The 24523-nt window shown below is 41.8% G+C and overlaps 1 protein-coding gene across 1 annotated transcript in view; it reads left to right on the forward strand.

Moving 5' to 3' along the window:
• The first annotated feature begins 5209 nt into the window (after positions 1–5209).
• The window catches only part of FZD3 (frizzled class receptor 3), a 61646-nt gene continuing 42332 nt past the window's right edge, over positions 5210–24523 (forward strand). Inside the window, exons 1-2 of the mRNA XM_031046602.2 lie at positions 5210–5272; positions 10422–10939. Coding sequence (XP_030902462.1) covers positions 10691–10939 — 249 coding nt within the window. The 5' untranslated portion in view covers positions 5210–5272; positions 10422–10690. The remainder of the gene's footprint in view (positions 5273–10421; positions 10940–24523) is intronic.

A 24523-nucleotide genomic window follows, 5' to 3' on the forward strand; every position in this document is an offset into this window, starting at 1 on the left:
ACTAGCTGCATTTTCCCCAATTTTGATGGCATATAATGCCAACTCTCAAAGGGCCAATTTGTTTCTGTTACATTTAACAGAAAGAATGAAATCCAGAATGGTTGAGAATGCACTAAAATCTCTCAGGGTCCTGTGTTCAGCAGATTGGTTTTGAAGCATTGAACTGACTGCTGCTCTTTTAAACAAAAATGTCTGTGTGGAGTAAATCAGATATTTAACTAAATTTTCCTTTTTTGTGACACCAAATACTTGGACTTTGTTCAGACACAGTAATTTCTTCATAAATTCTTGTCCAAACATAGGAAAAGCTTTTTTTTCCTGCATCTTCTATCCTGCAGCAATTCATTACGCAATTCAGCAGATTATGTCAGTGCTCACCTCAGGTATCCCATTTCCAGACTGGAGGCTTAAACTGCAGCAGCCTGACAACCAAGTCATTTCTTTACCACATTAAAAACTATCTCAGTTCCCTGCATGTAATTGTTAGGCATTCTTTAAGTAAGCACCTCAGAGCACTTTAAAGCTTCGTGGTGGCAAGGGGAATAATGGGACTTTTGGAAAAAAAAGAAAAGGCAAATCCACTAAGTAACTCCAAGATTGTGTTGTCCCAGGTACCTCAAAACCCACTGAACAAACTGCATTTCTAGCTCTGAGGCTCACAAGACACATCTTCATGAAAGCCCAGTCCCCCATTCCTTACCCAGAAAAAATTTCTGTCTGTATCAATGGAAGATTAATTTTCAAACCCCACTGCAGGATCTGTCTGGGGACATCACCTTTTTTATTAGGTTTTTCTGTCTTTCTTTCCAAAGTTATTATGGAATCAAAGAAATATAAAGAAAAAAAAAGTGAAAAATCTGTTCAATCTTTCTCTCTGCCCCTGGTGCTGGAGTGTAGTCCACGGTTAGCAAATCAGTTCATTGCAAGAGTCTGAGTTCTTTCTCTCTTCTTTTTTTTTTATTTTTTAATAGAGATCCTTAAATAATTTATTGTCTGCACTCTGCACTCTACAATTTTAACTTCCCACAGAAGCCACTGAAAGCTAAAAATCTTACTAAGATTTTAAGGTCTTACGTTGTGTAGTTGGCCAATGTTAGAGGCTTCTTGTGAAACTGAGTAGGTGGTTTTGGGATATGAATTACAATGGGATCACTTATTTGGTTTTGTTTTGTTTTTCTGAAGGGTCCCTGCCCTTTTCAATGCACAGAAATACAATATTACAAGCTAGAGAAACAGCTCTACTGCCAAAAAAACAGGTTCAGGCAACCATGTCCTGTTTTTCAGGGACAACCTTCTACATTAGTCACAAAACCATCAGTTGTCACCGCAGCACACTCCCAATGCTGGATTCATGTTCCAGTTTCCCTATGCAGACGTGTTTTCTTGGTGTTGGAGCAGTTGCGTTCCCAAAGCACCTCCATGAATTCCAAAGAGACAGTCATGTCCCTGGACTTTCTTATGTGCCTTTAGTGCCAAAAATGTCGCTCAGAACACACCCGGCAGAAGTCATATTTGCCATAGAACTGCCCGAATTGCACATGATGTTCGAGCATGATGTGTAAACAGCACTTCAAAGGCAGGTACCATCAGGCAAAAAAGGTGAGCATAGCCAAACATTTTAACTTCACACGTGATGAGACAGCTGCACATCCCTCCCTTGCTACCCCTTTACCAGCACAGTCACACAAGAAGTGTCCTCTCTGCTCCTCATCTCCCCAGCTACTCAAAATTGCGACAAGGGGAGGGAGGCAGCCCCAAGTCAAATCTCAGAGGCATGTGTTTACAGGATGGATTCTTTAGTGAAATTAGGACCAGGCTGGATGGGGCTCGGAGCAACTTGCTCTAGTGAAAGTTGTCCCTGCCCATGTCAGAGGAGTTGGGACTAGATAAGCCTTAAGATTTCTTCCAACCCAACCATTCTGTGATTCTAAGCTGAAAACACTCAACCAGCAAAAGCTGTGAAATGAGGTTTACAAGAAATAGAACTTTAAATATATATAAGGAAAATATTGGTTCACTAACCAAAGATGAAAAGCTATTGGCACATATGCTAAGAAAAATATCTATTATTATTTTTCTAGGAAAAATAAAAAGGCAGTGTAGGAACAGATGATAGACATAGTAAATATCAGTGCAGAGAGATTTTGGTGAAAAGACCTAGTTTTGTGAGTATATGCAATGTTTTCAAGCTGGTTGTGTTTGAGTAGGTCAAAGATCACCAACAGCTTCAAAGCAGTTACCTTAAACAGCTTGCAGAGAGCAGGTGAGCCTGGCAGAGCTTAACTGTTAAAAAAGAGCAAAACTGCCTGGGTTACTACAGCCAGAGAGTACCTAGGATTGTTCACAGTCTGAAGGAAAGGGAAACTTAAACAGCAGAGGTTTAGACTGGATATAAGGAAGAAATTCTTTACTGTTAGGGTGGTGAGGTACTGGAATGGGTTGCCCAGGGAGGCTGTGAATGCTCCATCCCTGGCAGTGTTCAAGACCAGGTTGGATGAAGCCTTGAGTGATATGGTTTAGTGTGAGGTGTCCCTGCCCATGGCAGGGGGGTTGGAACTAGATGATCTTGAGGTCCTTTCCAATCCTAACTATTCTATGATTCTATGATTCTATACTGATTGAGGATCCAAGAGATCTGTGCTTTTTGAGATGTATGAAGAAGACATACATAACTTCACAGGGCAGGAAACATGAATGGCGTTGTCTAACAGTGAGATGATTTCAAGATCGAAATCCTGCTGAAGCCAATGGAAATACTTTCACTGATCTTAGTACAAGTTGGGTCAAGCCCTTGGTTTAAAAAAATATGACTGCATTTAAGAAATATTGACAATACACAATGATCATATCATATTAACTAAAGGCATTGGAATAATTTCCTTTAGCTGGGTTAATCTTTGCTTAGCCCTCTGGAATGGCATTCCAGAGACTGTTGCAAACCATATTCAAAATAAGTCCTTCAGAAGCAAACCTGCTTTATTAATGTTTTTGACTGCATCTCTATGGCAGTAAGCCTTTGTGGTTCAAAAGAGCCTGGTGCACTCAGAGGTTTAAGGGTATATTTTGCAGAGAAAGAGCCTAATCACGTTAATCCATGTGACAACCATGGCACAGTCAAGGAGTTCAGTTGTGAATAAACAGAATTTAACTTAATCGCAAGACCAGACAGGAACATAGTTTTTGTTGTAAATTATTATATCAGCAATAAATGGTGTGACGATTGATGATACGGAAGAAATGCTTTAAACAGCAGTAACACAAAAGCAAACTGAAGTGGAGGCCAAACTATAGGGCATTCAAAATGGAAAAACTCAAGTGGATAGCTCCGTGTGGAAAAGATAATGTGAAGGAGATCCTCATCTGTAGAGGGACATCTATGAAAATGGCACTGGGAGAAGGGCATGAGGTAAAGTGCATATTTTCAGTGATTTACAACAAGGAGGCAAATACTGTGCTTCTCCTTCCCCTATACCTAGCCCATAACTGACAAGCTGCAAAGCACTAGTATCACCCAGCCTTCCACATTTGTCACTGCACTTTGCATAGTAACACCTTGTCCTCTCTGGCTGCATGACACTGTCAGTATTCCACACTCCCCCATCAATCTTCTCATGGTTGTCCCCAGTCCCATGGAAGGCTCTGTGACTTTGACACAGATGTTTGTCCAGCTGGCTTTGAGGATCTCAGTGTCGCATACTGCAGTGTTTATACCTTCTTCAGTGAGTGCATCAGAGCCCTCCTTCCTTACAACATGGGCCATGCTTGGTGCATGGTGGGGACTTCTATCTTCATAGAATCACATTATTACAGGATGGTTTGGGTTGACCCAAAGACAATTTAAGACCAGTTCCAACCCCCTGTCACAGGCAGACACACCTTCCACTAGACAAGGCTGCTCCAAGCCTTGTCCAACCTGGCCTTGAACACTGCCAGGGATGGGACAGCCACAGCTTCTCTGGCCAGCCTGTGCAAGGGCCTCCCCACCTTCACAGGGGACAACTTCTGCCTAAGAGCTCAGCTAAATCTCACCTCTGTCAGGTTAAAGCCATTCTCCCTTGTCCTGTCCTTACAGGGCCTTGTCAGAAGCCCCTCTCCAGATTTCTTGTCAGCCCCTTCAGGCACTGAAAGCTGCTCTAAGATGTCTGTGGAACCTTCTCCAGGCTGAACAAGCCCAGCTCTCTCAGCTTGTCTCCATAGCAGAGGTGCTCCAGCCCTCAGAGCATCTTTGTGGCCTCCTCTCAACTCACTCCAACAGCTCCACATCCTCCTTATGTTGGGGCACCAGAGCTGGATTCAGGACTGCAGAGCGGAGCAGAGGGGGAGAATCCCCTCCCTCAACCTGCTGGTCACGCTGCTGGTGATGCAGCCCAGGCCATGGTTGGTTTCTGGGCTCAAGTGCACACTGCTAGGTCATGGGGAGCTTCTTAGCAACCAACACCCCCAAGCCCTTCTCCTCAGGGCTGCTCTCAATCCAGTCTCAGCCTGTATTTGTGCTTGGGATTGCACTGACCCAGGTGCAGGACCTTGCCCTTAGTCTTGTTGAACGTCATGTACCTTATATTGCTGTAGAAGCATGAGGGACTGCCATATTGTTTGAATGACCCCAGGTCCTTCTCCTCAGGACTGCTCTCAATCCAGTCTGTCATCCCATCAGATTCCCTCCCTGCATCGTATGGAATCTGATAACCCTTCCACATACCCTATGGAGTTTGTCCTCTTTCTGTTCCTCTGTATCTCACTGTATTTGTGGGCTCCCCGAGTCACTCAGTGTCCTTCAGCACCTGTCCCCTCGGGCCCCACCTCAGTAGCAGCCCCTCCCCACACACCCCGTGTGCTCCACGCTCTCCCAAGGGATCCATCCCCCGCTGTGTCCCCTCAGACCCTGATCCCCATCGCGGCCAGACCCGACCTCCCCTCACCTGCGTCCTCCCGCCCGCGGGCGCTGCGGCCTACTCGTGCCGCCAGGCCGCTTCCCGTCGCTATAGAAACCGCTCCCCCTCACACCCCGGGAGCGCGCTAGCCAATCAGATCCCACCAGCGGCAAAGCAGCCGGACCGGAGGTTCTGTTCTACCTAGCAACCAGCTCTGGCCGCTCGGATTGGCTCGTTTGTGCAGAGAGGGAGAGGGGCGGGGCGTGGCGGCGCGGGGGGGCGGGGCGGAGGCGAGGGGCGGGGCGGGCGCTGCGGCGGGGTCGGACGCGAGGAGGCGCGGTCGTTGCCGCCGCCACCTGAGGCGGAGGAGCGGGGCTGGAGCGGTGGGACCCTGTGCTGAGGTAACGGCTGGGATCTGGGCCCCGGGCGGCGCGGAGCAGGGTGTGATGTGAAGGTGGGCAGGGGGTTTCCGTCGGGTGTGTCGTTCTTTCACCCCTACAGCGGCCGCCTCGCTCGCCACAGGCAGAGACACCCGCTCCCGGAGACGGCGCTGTGGGGGGCGGCCATGAAGCGCCCTCAGGGCAGGGGAGCGAGCGGAGCGGAGGGTTAAGTTCCCCCATTCGGCTGCGGCGGGCCGAGTTGAAAGGTGGTCGTCCTGTGCTCCGTCGCGCGACATTCAGATGCTGGATCCATTCCCTCTCCCTCGGCAGATGCTCATCCCGGGCATTCCCGCTCCCCCGTCCCTACCAGGCGCCGGGAGAGCAGAAGGGGATGCTCGTCCCGTGCATTTTCCTTCCCTTTTTCTTAGGGACTCAAGGGGAGAGGATGCGGATCTTTCTTCTGCCCGCAGTGCACCGGGGCCCCGAGGAGCAGAGGTGCCGTTCTCCCTCCTCGCTCCCGCATCTCTTCTTCTGCGGAGCGGTGGGGACCTAAGGGGTTGCTAGATCCACGCTTCCCTCCTCTCATGTTGCAGTGCGGTAGCAGCAGGAAAGGGATGCTAGTCCTATGCATACCTCCCTCGTCCTTTCCGCTTTGCAGTGCAGGGAGAGTCCGGGGGGATGCTGTCTCTGTCCACACGCTCTCCTCCTTTTTGCAGTGCAACGGGGGACCCAAGGAAGGGTGCTTATGTAGCTTTATGTATATATATACCCATTATTTTCCTTTACAGTGTAACAGGAATCCAAATGCATGAGTCCCATGTGTGCACTTGTTCCTTTTGCCTCTAAAACAGTGAGGATTCAAGACGGAAGGGAATGCTAGTTGAGTCTGTACCCTGCCTCCTCTCCCAAACTAAGCTAGCTCCTCTCCAGTTCCTTGAGCTTGCCATGCAATAGGAACTCAAGCAGAGAGAGATGCTAGACCTGTACCTCCATATACATGAAGAATCTGGTCATGAAAGGGCTCTACCTTTCCGTCCTCCTTGCGGTAGAGCTGGGACAGTCATGGTGTCTCTGTGAGGAGGGAGAGGGGAAGAGGAGATGTTGTGCGCCTCATCATTCTGCCCTATTAGTACAGTGAGGAGTGGGAGAGTGTAGCATGTGTCCTCTTTCCTCATGGTCTCTTAATTGAAATTGAGGATGGGAGGGATTATCATGTGGTCCTCCCTTAATTCATAACAGAAGTGCAACAGGGGAGCTCAGCATTGGAGTTTCTTTCCCACTGACTAATTAAAATAGAGTTGGGATAATAATGTATTCTCCTTTTGTGCCTTCATGTGGGTGGGAATGGGCTGGGGAAGCACTGCTGGTGCTTGTATGCAATGGATTAATTCCTTTCCTTTCTCCATGATCAGAACTGGGTGGGGAATGACTAAGGTGACATTCTCCTCTTGTCTCCTGACTTGTACAGGAGGAGTCTGGTTTGTTGTTTTATCACCCCATTTCTCTGGGACAGATACTGTGAATTAATCCACCTACATTCTTTCTGAAATCTGATGACTTTTTTCTCATTCTCCTGTAGTAATTTGAAATTTATTTGGGAAAAAGAAAAATCACTTGTGGGAATCAACCCTTTCATTTCATGATTTTCACTCTTGATAATAGTTGTCTATGCATGTCTTAATTTATCCTTTACATCAGGAATTGTATAGGCTTCCTATGATTATAAATAATGTATAATTCCATAACCACACTAACAAACTAGTTGTTTCCTACCCCTTTTGCCTGCAGTATTTTTGCAGTGCCTTGGGGTAGATCGGGAGGAATCCACTCCTCCTCTTTTATCCTCAGTGTCATCGAAGGTGTTGTGTTTTGTTTCTATGTACATATAAAAATAACCACAAAATTTCATATGTAGAGGCTTAACAAAGAGTATACAGAACTGGATCTGTGGTAAGAAACTATCTTGACACTGAAGATTGCTTATTACAGCATTCATCTGTCTACACCAATTAATAGGTCATCATTTGCAAAACCTTTGTCTTCTTTCGCAATGATACAGTTGTCTTTTCACTTAATTTTACCTAGAATTTATGTGGGTTTTTTTTTCTTCCATGAAAGGGCACTAGATGACAAGGCTATATAATTTGATGTTCTTTTCTGTGTCTAGTAGATATATTCTTCATTTACTTTCTGATCCTATGTTGTAGTGAGAGCTTGAGCATAAAATGAAAAAGACTTGAAAAGACACAACTTTTTTATTTTCTGCTTTTTGCACAGTTAAAACTTTTTGTGGCTTACTGAGTCTGGGTTTTTGCATGTTTTTTCTCAGTTTGAGGTTGTGGGAAGTCAGAGGAGGAGTGATTTGTTTGGAGTCTCTGCTTTGAATGTCATGAATATGATGATTTGTGTAAAGTGTTCTTGGAGTTTTCCCCAAGACTCTAGATCCTGACCGGGATTTGCCCAATCTTTGGGCTTCAGAATTTAACATGGTAATTGGTGTGAGTGCAGTTCGTCTGCCACTGCTTCTGAACCTCTTGGGTGCCATTCCTGCAGTGGTCAGTAGAATTACAGGGAGCATGTGAGGAACTCGACTGCTAATCTGCACTGCAAGTTGATTTCACTGAAGTTGTTGAATGAAGTCTTTTGGAGCTGGCAGCCAAAGTTTTGGGCAAAAAGGAAAAAAAAAAAAGACTTGAAACCAGTGTTCTGGAGATGACAACAAACTGAAAAGGCTCCTTTTCCTGGATTTGGGGAACTATTATTAAAATGTTGAAATCAAAAGGACTAGATTCGAAGGGGACTGAGCAGCTTATACAAAACTAAGTAGAAATCAGTTTTGCCTGTCTAGAACTTGTAATTTCTGGTCAGGATGGGAGAATATGCAGAAGTCTTCAGATTTAAGTAATGCTACCTGGCAGATGGCATAGTTCAGAACTTTGTTGGGGGCTTGAGGGTTGGTTTTTTTTCTTTAAGAAAGACAACAAATTCTTAAAGTAAGTCTTTGTACCAGAAGGACATAGCTTATGAAGGCTTGTTCAGCCTGGAGAAGAGAAGGCTCCGGGGAGACCTCAAAGCAGCCCCCTAGTATTTAAAGGGGCTGACAGGAAAGCAGGAGAGAGGGACTTTTGACAAAGGCCTGTAGTGACAGGACAAGGGGGAATCGCTTTAAACTCACATGGGGGAGATTTAGACGAGCTGTTAGGAAGTTGTTCCCTGTGAGGGTGATGAAGCCCTGGCACAGGTTGCCCAGAGAAGCTGTGGCTGTCCCATCCCTGGCAGTGTTCAGGGTCAGGTTGAACAGGGCTTGGAACAGCCTGCTCCAGTGGAAGGTGTCTCTGCCTCTGGCAGGGGGCTGGAACTGGATGAATAAAGTCTCCTCAAACCCAAAGTGTTCTGTGAGCCTATAATTTTATTCTATAAAATTGGACTAAAATCAGGTGTGGTTAGATGTAGCATGTCTTAAACACTGTGGCTAATTTTGATCTTTTAAATTCAGCATGTTGACTGGCCAGAATATAAGTGAGATGTTGTGATTTGAGCTGTGTTGGTTATGCCATCTGACTTAAGATATGGATAGTTCTTGTCATGATCTTTTCTAGTCATGTTCCATTTTTCTTAGGTTTGGAACAGTTTTACTATTAATATTCTTTATGTACTTCAGGGCTGCCTCAAAGATGGATTCTCCATCAATAGATGTGAGAGAATAAGGAGCCTATGAAACCAAGTTGTCAATTGCCCTAATTTATTACGGTTATATTTAGCATCTTGGTCTTTTTCCTATTTGCATATTTGTTTTTCCTAGCCTGTCTTGCACAGCTACAGCAAAACCATTGCCACACATGATTTTAAAGAGAAGCACAGAAGTGTTTAGGTTAGAAGAAACCTATGAAGATTATCTAGTTCAGCTCTCAAAGGGTATGAGAGTTTCAAAAGCTATATGCTATTTAATTTTTCTGACCATAAGATGGGCCTATGTAAACAATGGTGTGCATACATAACTTGTCTGATGTGCTGATACCAGCATGAGTCTGGTTATTAACTCTCACAAGGTTTGCAGTAGGGAGAAGGGAAAAACTTTCTCCTCTGCTAATATGTAGAATTTATTTCCTTTCCTGAATATCCAAGGAAAAAGTTCGCTCTCTCAAGTCTGCTCAAGTTTGTGATTGCCTACTCTTGGGAATATTGATACAGTGCTTGAGATTCTCCCACTTAAGCAGAATTTCTAAATTATTCTTACCTTTTATAACCATATTTTTTTTAAAAGCAGTTGGTTGGAGGCTGGATTTTGCAAACTTGATTGCTGTAAGACAGAATTATTCTAAGAAAAGGACCTCTTTATATTTTTACAGGTCTGTCTCAGCGCTATGTGCTGAAGTTGCCATTATGCTTGTTCCACTCCAGCCCCTTAGTGCTGAGAAAATGCAGCTCCAGCCTTGGGGAATGATTGTTGTTTGAACTGGCTCTATAGGTAGAGTGGAACTGACAGAGCAACCATCCAAAATACCTTTGCAATTTCCGTTTTCAAGAGTCTGTGGAGAAAGGGGTGCTCAAAGAATGCTGTCTTCTGGATTACCCCTGGCTGTTATGGTGGCTTCTGGAGAGGAAGAGCTGAGATGTGTGCCATTAAAATGGGTTAGAGACAACAAATAAGTTGTTTACAACCAAGCTAAAATTATCTATTTGAACACAGGGAGCCAAACCACAACTGTAGCTTGCTGGGCAGAGCTGTAGTCTCCAGTCCTGCAAGCTGAGACTTGTGTATTGGTGGTAGTGACTGTTTTGTTTTTGTTTTATAATTATTCAGCAGAAGCTACGAGGCCATGCAGCTAGAGAGATGCTATCAATGTGAATGTACCAGTGGAGATGCTGAGTCATAAATAGTTGGGTTTCAGTGTGGTCAATAATCATAATGCTCACACAGTTAAATTTAGTCCTTCATAGTAAATACATTTCCCATTTTCTCCATCCTTTTTGGGTGGAGTTTTATAGCATACCAGCTTCATTTTTGTCAGAAATAGCCTGAAACCAGGATTAAAACTTGTCAAGGGACCCTCTAGTCTTGCACATGAAAACTTGAAGCAATTTGTCTGCCAGGCTATTTAGAGCTGAAGTATTTTAAACAATTACAAGGCTTTTTATTATGTTCTCTTTGTTGTGTTCTTTATTCTAGGTTATCTAACAAAAGGAGAAAGTAACTTGACTGTTCTTCTGTCACAATGGGGTCGATTGTTTGGGAATGTGGTTAAGCATTTTAATACTTTAACCTAGCACTTGCTATATAATACTGCAAAAAGAAAAGGCAAGATTTCTATCATGTCTGTCTCTAATACATCATCTTCTGGACTGAGCTAAGGATGTTGTATGCAAAGAGGATTCCGGTTTTGAAGAACCTTAAACAAGGACTGAAAACATTGCTGTTGAACTGAAATCTGGGGGTACATGAGGAGTTGGAGCTTTCTGACTGGGCTCAACAACCAGCCCCATTCCCAGTGTGGAAGGATGGCTATTAGCTGGATGTTCTGTTACCTTTGGCTTTGGGATGTTTTGATGGGGCACGCGAGAGGGCACAGTTTATTTTCTTGTGAGCCCATCATCTTGCGGATGTGCCAGGACCTGCCTTACAATACCACCTTTATGCCTAATCTTCTGAACCATTATGACCAACAAACAGCAGCATTAGCAATGGAGGTAAGCCTGTTTCTTTTCAGCAATATGTTTTTGGCTGTTAGCTGGCAAATAATTGGTAACAGAATCCGGGAAGATATTTATATTAGAAATAATTGAAAAATAAAAATAAGATCATTACTATTTTAAATGTAAAACCAAATGCCATTTGTGTAAGATGTATTATATATACTAAAATATTCTGTGACTGCAGCGTTTGCCTAATTTAATATAACTGAGTGTGAAATACTCTGTATATGTTTGTGTGTTAGTCTGTTACTTTGAATAGTTAGATCAAGAATGCGTATTTTGAATGGTCTGTCACTTAACTAAATGCCAGGAAAGCAGCATACTGAATAATGACTAGAAGATCTTCAGTTCTCCAGACTACATTCTTTGGTGGTTTTTGTAATATTTGGTCTTTTCTTACTTGCCTGAAACTCAGTGTGAAGAAAATGAGAATAATAAGGCAGGCTATAAAAATGACAGAAATTGCTCATGTATTAGCACTGCTTTTCTCAGCTGCAAGAATGTCTGGTTTATGGAAAATTTCGTTAACTTCTTCCTGTTCCATGTACAGGAAGACAAGTTTTGAAACTTGCACTTGATTTGTAATAATGGTACCTATTACTGTTACCATTATCCCTCAAACCCTTCTTTGGATTGATGCATAATAATTTTTTCCTTTTCAAAAAACCCAACACGTTTGCACTTTTCTCTCTCTAATCTTTCTTTGGAGAACTTTCCTGATGGGACTTTAGCTACACACTTAGTCTCTTTTTATCTCTACACTAATTTATGCAAGACTTTTAAGTTCACTTCAGTCTAGTCTCTATCCTGCTACCCTACCTAAGGAGTTTCCTTACTTGGTATAGTGTCGTATGACTGAAATTGATGGAAATTCAGAATATTAGGCAGATCTCACTGTCAGCCTCTTCAAATTTTTATGAAAGATTTGTGCAGATTAGGTATGTTTGTATTTTTTAAATGCTTGGGAATCCTCGTGGGTACTATGCTGTATACTGGGAATGGAAGAAATAATCATGTTTTCATCTTTGAATGCTCTTCCTGATAATATAGAAACTTAATTCTTCTTGTTAAATAATAAAAAAACCAAGAGTTTATGTAGTCTTCCTATGGAAGAAATCTGGTTAAGAACCAGTTTTGGTAGGCTTTTTAATGTAAGAAGAAAATAGAGATTCTGTCATGGTTTAAGCCCAACCAGGAACTCAGAATTTGCTTTGTTTTAAAGAACTACGGGCTTGCATTGCAATGGCTCATTTGGATGTAACTAGGGATTTTAGTTATATTAAATACATAACAACAGCAATGAAATTTGTCTTAGAATTGGTTCTGGTAAGTTCTGAGGACTTTAGAAGATCTAACTGTAAGGAGGATAAATGAAGTCAAAGCAAGTAAGCAAGTTTAGTATGATAACAGCATGCATAGCTGGGTGTGTACAAACTGTTTAATATGCTTTGAAAGGTGGAATTTAGGATGTTAAAAGAATCGATGAAACCAACTGGACTGAAGAAATCTGGGACTTGGCTTGAAGAGGTGTGGAGATAGTGGGGTTTAGTTTTGTTGCATGGTGGGGGAATCCTAGAATCCCATTTTGGAAAAAACCTCAAGGATCATCTGGTCCAACTTTTCTTGGCAAAGCATGACCTAAACTGGATGGCCCAGCACCCTGTCCAGCCAGATCTTAAGTGTCCAGTGTTAGGGAATCACCATTTCCCTGGGGAGGTTATTCCAATGTCTGATTGTTCTCAGGGTGAAAAATTTTCTTCTCATGTCCAGTTGGAATCTCCCCAAGAGTAACTTGTGCCCATCACCCCTTGTCTTTTCCATGTGACTGCTTGTAAAAAGGGAGTCTCTGTCTTCTCTGTAGTCACCCTTTAAGAACTGGAACATGGGGATAAGGTCTCCCCTGAGCCTTTTTATTCCAGGCTGAACAACTGTGGAGATCTTGAGATTACATTTGAGATACATTAAGCTGTAAGATTGTTGAGAAAACTGAAAGGGATAAATATGTGTGTGTTAGGGGAAATAATATTCCTCATATCAATTGTAGTGGTCAGCTTATTTCATTGAACTTAACAATGGTTTGTTCTGTTGAAATGTCAGGTGGAAGCTTGACAGAGCAGTAGGAAAGCCAAAAGGAAAATCGGACATATGGGATAATTAGGAAAGGAATAAAGACCAGACATTACAGTGATGTTATAGAACCCTGTGGCTCACAAATAGCTGGAGTGTTGTGTGAAGTTCTAAGCTATCTCAGAAAATGAGTTTGAATTTAAATGGATCCAGAGAAGAACAGGAAGAATGACCACAGGCTTTTGGAATATGTGGAACATGTCCCATATGAGGAGTGTTAGACTGTGGTAAGGCACTTTAGCCTACTTTTAAAGTAGAACAAAACTCCCACAACAACAGCAACAATTTCCATCATAAGTGGCATGCAAAGGGTTACAGGAATTGACTGTATACTGTCTCTTCCACCACAGGAACTAGGTTGCTAGAAGCCAAGTCAGAGTGAAGAGGAAGAGGTGGTTCTTCAAATAAATAGCAGTATAGAGCTGTGGAACTCTTAGATAGTACTGTGGATGGAAAATGTTTGAGGAGACTGGAACACAACTTGGAAGATAGTGCCAATGAGGGTGACTAGGTAGAAAAAAGCACTTCAGGCTCCTCAGCAGAATGGGTGGGTTGGACCAAGTCCAGAGAAAGACACGAAGATGCTCTGAGGGCTGAAACACCTCTTCTATAGAGACAGGCTGCAAAAGAGAAGGCTTCACAGAGACCTTAGAGCAGCTTCCAGTGCCTAAAGGGGCTGACAAGAATGCTGGAGAGGGGCTTTTGACAAGATCCTGTAGGGACATGACAAGGGAGAATGGCTTTAACCTGACAAGAGGGGAGGCTTCGATGAGTTATAAGGAAAAAGTATTTTCCCTTGAGGGTGGTGAGGCCCTGGCACAGATTGCCCAGAGAAGCTGTGGCTGCCCCATCCCTGGCAGTCTTCAAGGCCAGGTCGGACTGGGCTTTGTGGAACCTGGTCTGGTGGAAGGTGTCCCTGCCCATGGCAGGGAGTTGGAACTAGATGAGCTTTAAAGTCTTCTCCAGTCCAAACCAATCTGTGTTTCTATGAAGTGTCACAGGTTGGGAGAGAATCTAGGGAATGTAAGAAATGTCCTTCTAATGCTCCATTTTGCCATGCATTTGAAATCTGCTCCTGGCAAGAGGAAGTGCTATTCAGGGAAGGGTTGCAACTCTCTTGCCTGTGGGCTGTTGCTCTGATGCATCCCCAATATACATAGCCCCGGAATCCTGGATATTGGAATGTCTGTTCCCTTTAGTATCATTTGATGGATCTTTTATCAACAAATTTCTCAAAATTATTTTATGACCCAAGTATTGTCAAGCAGTTAAGTACCCACCAGGTAGAAGAAGAACTTATTCTCTAACCTGTTTTAAATCACTTTCCTGCTAGTTCCATTAATACCCTTTTGTTCCAATATTGTGCAATTTTGTGCTGCAGTTAAATCCTCTGTTACACTTGTGATTTTTGGAAACCTCGTTTTACTCTCCAGGCTTCTCTTATCAAACTGAAGTGTTCCAGCTGTTCAGGCTTTCTTCTTGCAATTCAGCTGTTTAATTCCTGTAATAATTCTAGTTACCTTTCTCTGTCCCTTTGTGTAGCCTTGCCCTTGCTGAGGTGCAGAGATGGAAATGTCACACCACTCCAGGTGTGATCACTCAGGGAACTTATTCACAAATAAAATCACGCTTTTTGTTGCTAATAGCTTCCTGGAAATGGCCAGCATTATGTTCATTTTTTTCTGGCTTTTGTTGCATGTTAAACCAATGGTTTCGGAGAGCTGTCAAAAATATCACTTTTCACTAACAGTCTGTTTGTGGCCACTGTTGGAAGCAGAGCAGTAATCATATGGACCCGCAGCCTGAGCCAGAATAACCACTGTAATTGGTCTTATCTCCATAAAACAGCTTTCTGCTACAGAGAGAGAAACAGTTGAGGAGCCAATGTTACTCCTCTGTGTTCTGTGGTATAAAGCTCAGCTTAATAGCATGAATTTGCTGGAGTGGAACATTGTGGTGCTGGAATTCATATACTAGCTTGATGCCAAAGCCACTCTTAAATTTAGCATGGGTGTGTTGGTGTTTTGGGTGTATATATGAGTCCCTTCTGCCAATATATTTAGTATATAGGCCAGTGGTTTCAGTCTGAGGATAGACTATGGGCTACTTCTGAATGCTCTGTGAAAAGTGGTGAAGGATGTGCAAGGAAACAAGTCTGTTCTCAAGCTTAAATTCACTGTGCAGGGGCCTGTGCTTCCATTGCAGCTTCTTAGGGTTTTGAGCAAGAAGAAAGGAATGAAAAGCCACAGGTTTTCCTGAATATATTTCCACTCCTTCTATTAGCCTAGATTGCACCTTAAACCTGTGCTTACCACAAAGAAAGTGTTTATTATCTGGCTTTTGAGGCATTCTTTAATGCAGTTAAATGGGAGGAGCACTTCAGTTTTGAACTGAATGAAGTCTATTAAAGCTTGTGTTGGGATATTTTTCTGGTAAACATCCCTCATCTCCAAGCCTTCCATTATTGCTGCAAGAGGAAAATAATGTAGCAGCAGAATCAGTGTGATTCATTTGGTGTACTGGGGGAGAAGGCTTTGTACTTCTCAGTTTTTTAGTACCACCTTTACACCATGGTTCCCAGTAGAACCCTTTAGAAAAATTAAGTGTGCTTGTACTGAAACACAACAATACAACAAAGAGTGAGTCTGAAGCAAAGAAGAGAAATACTACAGCTGTTGTCTTACCAGCGACAAATTCAGGTTGCTTCTCATACCATTGATTCCTTCATTGAAGGAACTGTTTATAAAGTTATTTTTTGTTACTTTTTGTAAACTAAGGAAAAAAATCTAGTCAGTTGTGGTTTTGAGTCTCAATATGATTCCTTCATCATGATAATAAAGGTTAATGAGTCATGTCACCAGCTTGTCTTGTTATGTTGCAGCAATATTGGTATTAACCATAATTAAGCAAGGAAAATAGAATATGACATCAGGAGTCCATCTTAGTGTATACTGGTCCATACTGTAATGGGTTCCTATCCCTTTATTTCCTTCTAGGAAAGATAATGCCTTTAGCTTTTTGTTGTGCTGCATCAGCAATGAGTGTTTAGTTCAGGAGGACTGAAGTGAGGGCTTTGTGTGTTCAAGGACCTGGAGCATTATTTTGTCCCCTCATGTTTCTGAAAGGACTTTACTCCCTTTAGGAGATGACAAACACCAGTTGCACTAGTCCAACCTCTGGTAACATCTGCTTGACTATAGCAGAGACTAACATGGGAGTTGTTTTATGTCTGTCTCTTTTTAAAAGGAACGATGCCAGCTAATACAAACTAATCAGGACACAGTATGTTGATCTGAGCTGGGAAGGGAGCATTGAGAGCCTCCCACCCCGTGGCCTGGCTGAGCTGTCCAGGAACAGCTGGGAGTAGGGCCGGGAGCTGTCCTGGGCTGCAGTACTGCACAACACAGACCCTGTGCACACACGCGGCTTCCCAACTCTGCAGGGTCATTCCTTTCATCTACTTTGTGCCATAGTGTGAAACGCATTATAAGGTGGTTTTCTACATTTTCTACAATTAGCTAATGGGTTATTTCATTACAAAAACCATCTAGCATTGGTTGTATGCCCAATGAAGCAGTGATAGCAGGGAAGTTAAATTACCCTTATCCCCCTGAGGGATCTGACCTTGTTTACCTACTTTTGGTTTATTATTGCTACAAAGAGTTATCTTCTGTCTCTTTTTCACTTAATATTCCTTTAGCTTGAAGGATTTATTTACATGACAGCCTAGCAAGCAGGAGTTTCTTTATCTTAGTGAAATTTTTTTAGACAAGTATTTTTATTAGACAACATGTAACTTGGTAGCCTATTGGAGCCTGAGAGCATGCTATTACAGCATACAACATTTTGTCACTGATGAAGAGCAGTGGTTTATTATGATGTTTGCCACCCTTTTTGCAGTGAAATATACTGCCAGCACTTCCTCCTTCATACCCTGATTTTTATGGGACCTCACAAACAACGCAAAGGATCAAAGAGGCTTTAAAGGATAGGAACCAGACATAGTCTGATTCAGTTTTTTGCAGTGTGAAGGAGGTAGCTGGAAGGGGAGAGAAGTAATGTTGACTGCTAGTCTGTCCTCACTCCATCAGTATGGCAAGATTCACCAGCTGAGAATCGTTGGATTAATATAAATAAACCATCCAGTCGTGGAGTTTTTAATGTTTAGAAGCTGAGCTACTGAATATTTAATGGACTTTGTCACATAATATGCAACTACAGATGTTGAAGACACCTGGTTTTTCACACCCTGTTTCGAATGTAGTGGTTTCTTGCTTGTACTGATTGCAGAGGATAATGGTGTTGACCAGCCACAGAGCACAATACATACTGCAAGATTTGCATATCCTCCTAAGTATATTTCTGTGTGTATGGCATAGTTGTGGTTTTTTTGGTGGCAGTATATTTTTTCTTCTCCTCCCAGTTGTGATCTTTGAAGTCTTAGTTCACTTTTTTTTTTGGTCTTTTTTAAGTGGAAAAGAACCAAAGTGTGCTTAAAAATGGCATCAACAGGCAACATAGCTGTATTTACTCGCAGCCTGGTCTTAGCATCTGGGTAAGAGTTAGGCTTTTTTCCTATATAGGTAAGTCAAGTATTCAGTGGCTCATTTTAGTGCTGTTTCTCATACAGCTTTTCTGTCAGGCATACATTACTATTGATTTTTGATAACTGGGACCCAATGTGGAATATTGTCTCTCAATTCTTGGTTCCATAAGGGCCAGGGAGAAATATGCAACATTAACAGATCTTGATTTATGTGATGGTGATTTCTCTCTTCCCTGGAGCTGGGACATAGTGCTGCTCCATTCTTCCTCCTGTTTCTAAGGGACTTTTTTTTTTCAGGTGGAGATACAAGTGGGAAGCTTCTTTCTTTCCTACTGACCAGCAAGGATGGAGAGAATGTAGAAATGGAAATGGAAAAGCTGAAACTTCTTTCATATTAATTCCGTCCTTATTCCTTTCTGACCCCATCTGCTTTTGTCTTGCCCATGCACTGTACCCTCCTAAATCTCAGCCCTTTGCCTTGCCTTTCTATGTACTTCAGTTCTGCATCTGAAACTCTTAGAAGTATAAGAATATAAAGCCAGTGAAAAAGTAGGTTTTAATCAGCTGTATTTTGTAAGCACCCTAATCTTAGACACTGATTTGCAGTAAGGATTAATTTTCTTTACTGTGTAAGATTATGATGCCTACAGAACAATGGAACTGTGCGTGATCATAAGAATGCAAGCAGTGCAGCAGCTAATTAAAGCCTACTCTTTCATTAACTTATATTCTCTTATTCCCGCTCTGAATTTTCCCCTTAGAAATACCCATGTAAAGATTTTAGATTGTTTTATTGTTAAACCAGAATGTCTCAAAGCGGGAATTGCAAAGATGATTCTGCAGATTACAGCCTCAGCAAAGGAGTGCTTAATAAGGTAATGCTTAGAAATTCTTGCTTTAGGAGCACCCGAGGGTTGTCTGTTTGAAACACATCAGCTTGTGGTTTCAGTCTTGATGTGTAAAGTGAGTGTTGTGCAAAGGTGAACTCCTGAGTGGGTAAGAACAATTAGGGAAGAACTAGAGCTGTTACATTCCCAAGTAGATCTGCACAAAAAATAGTATGATCTGACAGTTTTGTAAAACGAGGCTTCTGAGGAAGCTGTCTCTTCAGCATAGCCTCACATGGTCTCATATTAGGACCATCAGTTTGATCCTTTTCACATTAAGGACCAGTGAACTTCAAGATATTCTGAATGAGTATTGCAAATCCAAGTAATTCTGAAGTGTTTAGGCTCTTTGGACTGAAAGTGCAGCCATGTCAGATAATAGTTTGCAGATAAAGCAGAGCTACATATTTGCACCTGCTTTAAAGCTGGTAGAGGTTTAAATAAGGAAGAAAGGGAAAAAGCCTTCTCTTTGCCTAGAAATCTCTTGAAACTTCCTCCTACCATCTAACATTGCTACCTATTATCCCTCAAAATGATGTATTCAACTTTTCTCACTCTTCAAGGAACCTCTGGTTTCATTTAGCCATATTTGCATATTTTATCCAACCTTAGAATCTCTATCTCACAAAAAAATGCTAAGACTGGCATTATTTTTCTGACATCTTTATATTTCCCTTCTCTATACTCATTTACTAAAAAAAATAAAAAAAATTCCTCACTGGAGACCAGATTTTTGAACCCAAACAGGGTAACGTCCAGAAAGAGATGCACAGAAGGTGCACTTTTAGGTTGTTGTTGCATGTGGTGGCTGGGAAAGCATTGTAATTCTGATGATCAAGACTGTCAGATATTTACTCAGGAGCATATTTGCCAAGGTGAAGGTACCTACAATGGCAAACTGAATGAATTTGCGGACCTAGATGCTCTGAGGTCTGGAGCACCTCTGCTGTAGAGACAGGCTAAGAGAGCTCGGCTTATTCAGCCTAGAGAAGAGAAGGCTCCATGGACACCTTAGAGAAGGTTCCAATGCCTAAAGGGGCTGGCAAAAAAGCTGTAGAGGGACTTTTGACAAGGGCCTGTAAGGACAGGACAAGGGAAAATGGCTTTGAAATGAGAGGGGAAATTTAGATGATATCTTAGGCAGAAGTTGTTCCCTGTGAGGGTGGTGAGGCCCTGGCACAGGGTGCCCAGAGAAGCTGTGGCTGCCCCATCCCTGGTAGTGTATAAGGCTAGGTTGGATGGGGCTTGGAGCAACCTGGTCTAGTGGAAGGTGTCCCTGCCCATGGCAGGGGGTTGGAACTAGAGGAGCTTTAAGGTCCCTTCCAACCCAGATCATCCTTGATTCTATGATTCTGTGATCATGCCTAAGCATATGGTTATCCTAGTTCAACAATCAAAGAGAATATAAACTGTAACTGGTATCTGAGGTGGAATGGATGCTTATGTAATGTGAACAATCGCTATTGTTAGTCTCTGTTTTTTTACCTCTAGGGGCAATATCTGGCACTGCAGGAAGCTAGATAAAGGTATTACAGATCTGTGCAGTACAGAGTAGCATGAAAGAGTAAAGTACAAAAAAATGCTATTTTTATAAAAGAGATGCAAAGAATACAAGGTTGTCCTGGTTTGAGCAGTAGCAGTCATTTTTCTCCTTCTTGGTAGCTGTTGCAGTGCTGTGTTTTAACAGAACTAGATAGCAGGCGTTAGAAAGAAACCCTTCCTTTCTTCTGTCTGGCTATCATATGTGCTCCAGAGAATAAATTCAGAAATACTCTTTTATAGTCTTTTATGTTTATCAAGAAGAACAAGATGCCACGTGAATATTTTCAAAATCAAGATCAGTAGTGAGAGAAAAGATGAAGAGAGGGAGTGTTTGGTTTTTTTTGTTAAATCCATAAATGACTGTGCATTGAAGGTGACCTCTGCCACAGTGTTCATATTTTATTGAATAAAATATTCTTTCCAAATGATGGTTCAACCAGAAATATGGAAATGAAGTTTAGTCTAATAGTTTAGTGAAAGCATATGAAAAAAATTTTATGTAATGATTCATTTTAAAGGAAAAGACCTACATCTTAATCAACATTTATTCACAGTGGGCTTGTTTTCAGGGTCAAAAAGGCAAATGGCTTTGCAGTGTGTCTAATTCTGCCGCATCTGTTGGAGGCTTAAAGAGGATTTAACAGCAAAGTTGGAACATGCATGAATTTCTTTTGAAGAGTTGAATGACAATGTGCTGTATAGTCAGCTGTAGCTTCATAACTGCAAGCGTAAACTCAGAGGCAGAAGAACGTTGTGCCAGAGCCTTAAGGGGATATTGGTTTTGCCATGTACCATTACTCTTACAAGCATACAGACATTCATTCCAGTCTTTTTATGCTTTTTTCTACCTTAATCAAGATCAGCCAGTTTATTCTCGCAGATGATGCTGCTGTGGGACAAGAAACATGTTTATATTGTGTATGTATATAAATGCTGTAGTAATACAGGTTAGTATTTGTACAGTGAGTAGACTTAGCTTTATATCTAGTAACATATGTAACTTAGAGGATATAGTTCTGCTGTATTGCTACGGAAATAGCTACCTTGTATTTTGCACTTACATTCATGAAATTCTGTCTCTTGTAAGGCAGAGACTGAGCATGTCTGTTATAGAATCAAGTCAACACTTCTGTTTTATCCAAGTTAGACTTTTTCTCCTTTATACTCTTCTTATACAAAGATTCTTTAGGTATTTCAGTTATAACTTGTGAGCTGATGTAACAGGTTGGAAGCTCTTTAATTTTCTGTTCTTTCAACTTGCCAGTCTTTTGCCAGTGTTTTTTTTGTGCAAAGCCTGGGCAGGGACTGCCTGGGCAGTAGGCAGTAAATAACTGTCTACTACTTAAAAGTTGTGTGGCTTGCCTAGGATGTATTTTTTCTTTTGCTGGTCATTTGAAGTGGTGGGGTTTTTCTTGCTTTCTCTCCTGTGTGATAATGGTTCCAATTATAGGATAGTTGAATTCAAAAAGAAAGCCACAACAGACTGAGAATCAGTATGAAGTAATAAGCACCAAGGAGCAGTTACCATAAATTTTACTATTGTCTTGCTGCTACAGCTGTGGCTTTCTTCTTTGTTTCAGGAAACATTTGTGGTGACTTTAGAGAAAGTTAGGCTGGGTTTTATGGATTTGCATTATTTTTGTATCAGTGGGATGTGCTTGTGTGGCTGTGAAGCTCCTGTGTTTTGTGGCATGAAAAGAGTAATTCAACAAAGCATGTTTTTAACGTTCAAAGGACAAATCTTAAATTCACATGTGCCTCATTTGTGTACTCCCACCTTCCTCCCCATTTTGTTTCCTGATCATTAAGAGATGGAAATGCATGAGGGGTTTGTGACTTTCTGAAGGAATTGGAGCCAGGGTAGGTTGTCCTACATCTACCACCAAATTGGTACTGAAAGTAAGCAGCCTGTGGGCTGCAAAATGGTTGAGGAACCCAGTACTCTTGAACTGAGTTCATTATTCAATCTTGCAATGCTTTGGATGTGCAAGGCAATAAAATACTCTTTAAAAGAATGTGTTTGGTGTGACAAACAACCTAGTAGAAATGAAACTGGGGAGGAGATGCATCAATGTGAGAATCTGAGAACAGTGATACGAAGTCCGACCAGAGGTCTGTTTAGCCCAGTATTCTGTCAACCAGTGGTGGCCTGCAGCAGGTGCTGTATGGAGCAGGTCAGATATGTCATGGAAATTTACCCAGTCTGCTCTTCCATCTTCAGCAATCTGTGGCTTGGAAATGACGTCTAGCATTAGTAAACGTTGACGCATTGTTCTAAAATATTACAAGCTCGATAAGAGTGAACAGTGTGCAGCTGCAGCAAAGAAAGCCAGCAGGATGGTGGGGAACATCAGCAAGGGCATCACCAGCAGAGACAAAGATGTTATCAAACCCTGCCAACAGGGTGCTAGGACATCTAGTCTAGGTCACATTTTGCCAAGGTAGATTGGACCAGATGATCCTTGAGGTCCTTTCCAACCTGGAATTCTGTGATTCTATGAAAATTCATCAGTTTTTTTCCTGTACTCATACATTATTTTAGCATTCAAACAAACCAGTGGCAAATAGTTACCTAAGTTAAAGGCGTCATATGAAGAATTTGCTGTTGTGGTTTTTTTCCTCTTCAAATGCTCACCTGCTGTTTTTATGTTTTGTACTTTCTGTGCTGAAGATACAGTGAACAACTGGACTGTATTTTTTCTTTATGTATCACTTGTGATTTTATAGAGCTGTTTCATGCTTCATCCTCCTGCTGTCTCTTTTACAAGCTGCAAGAATAAAATTATGCCATATTTATATCTTTATGAAGATATGAGTGCAGTTGTATGTTAATATTCTGTATGTAAATCTGCTCTGTCAGATTGCTCTTGCAGCAACAATAATGACAAGACTATCTGCAGAACTATTAGTGTAAACTGGCACTGCATGTTTGAAGCTATAGCTCAGTAGCAATCCTGAAGCTGTGTGGCTTCCACTTATTGTGAGGCATTCAGAAAACATCTTCAGAGGCCATCAAAGGCAAGAGAAGTATTAAGCATCTCTTCAGGAGCACATTAAATGTGTAAGACTTGCAAATCAGACCTGCCCAGTTTCTCTCTGCTTGCATATAAATTAATATGATGCAATTACGTAGTCTTAAAACCAGTGTGAAGTTGGGTACTTGGTCCTTAAAAGTTTTATTAATCTTTTTTTTTTATTTGTAAGACTTTATTCTTTTTCCCCACCCTAGGTCCAGGCATTGTGTTTTGTTTCTCATCTTGTGAATTTGGCCATGCTGCTCCCTCCTCCTCTCCGCCCCTGCCCTGTGGAGTGAGTTCCTATGGTTACCCCCCCTCTTTGTGGGGTGACAAAGGTTGGCATCTTGATTCTCCCGAGCCAAATTCTGCCCTTTGACTCTCTCCCCTTTTCACACCCCTTGCTCGGCTTGGCCTCTTGCTCTGCTCGGAGGCTTGTCAGCCAGGGGGTTCCCATGGAGACGAGGAAGGAAATTTGAAAAGAGAAGCACAAAGGGCTGCTTCATTTGAATTTGAACGAGGAAAGGAGGAAGGCTCCTTGGAGTTCATCTTTGTGTGTTGTAGAAACCTGAAATTTATCTTTTAAAAGTTGCTTTCAATTTGTAAACTTGTTTATACTCCTTGTTTCTTGATTTATAGAACAAAAGTTGTCATGTTGGTGGCGCTGAGCAAGGAGAAACATTTTTCTTTTTAAGTTCCAATGAGAGATTGCTGCTCACCCATTCATTTAGCTTTCTTCCCCTCACAGGTCAAACCTATCATTCATGTTTCTAATATTTTTCTCTTAAAACTTCCATACAATACATTTTTTTCCTTCATAATGATTCAATCATACTGTCAGTTATCTAATAGCTGTGCAGCCTTTTCTGGGGGGGAGTGGATGAATCTATGCTGCATTAGCTGAATTGAGTATTCTTTCTAGTTTCTTATTGTACCTTTGTAGTGTCAAGGTCTGATTTGGGCAGGTGCAATATGGAAATACAACTACAGGGAAGAACTCAGTAACAAAGTTTGACCTTGGATTTCATTTTTTATGCTTACTGTCAATAATAAAGAAAAAGCATCAAGAAAACAAAATTGGGTCATGTGGTAGTAACTGCCTTTTGGGACAATTTATCTGCATGTTTTACAGATGTTTTAAATACTAAAGTTTGATACAAATTGGTTAAAGAGCACTTTGTCTTCAGATTTTCCTCTGTAGTTTCTTGAATAATAAATTGTCATGTTCTAACAAAAAAATAGTCTTTGCCTCATGTAGACGAAACACCGTTTAAATGGTTCAATTTCAAGATTTGCCATCTTACACTTTACAAGATCTTGTGGCTAAAACACTGAAACATGTCAGACGCTGAGGACTACACTGACATTTTCTTAGTCCTACTTTCTGTGCAGGCAAATTATTCCATTATTCAGAATAACCTTAATTAAGTGGTATCACAAAAAGGCGACATAATTCTTCAGA

Source organism: Melopsittacus undulatus, chromosome 3 (assembly GCF_012275295.1).
Source record: "Melopsittacus undulatus isolate bMelUnd1 chromosome 3, bMelUnd1.mat.Z, whole genome shotgun sequence".
NCBI classification, from domain to species: domain Eukaryota; kingdom Metazoa; phylum Chordata; class Aves; order Psittaciformes; family Psittaculidae; genus Melopsittacus; species Melopsittacus undulatus.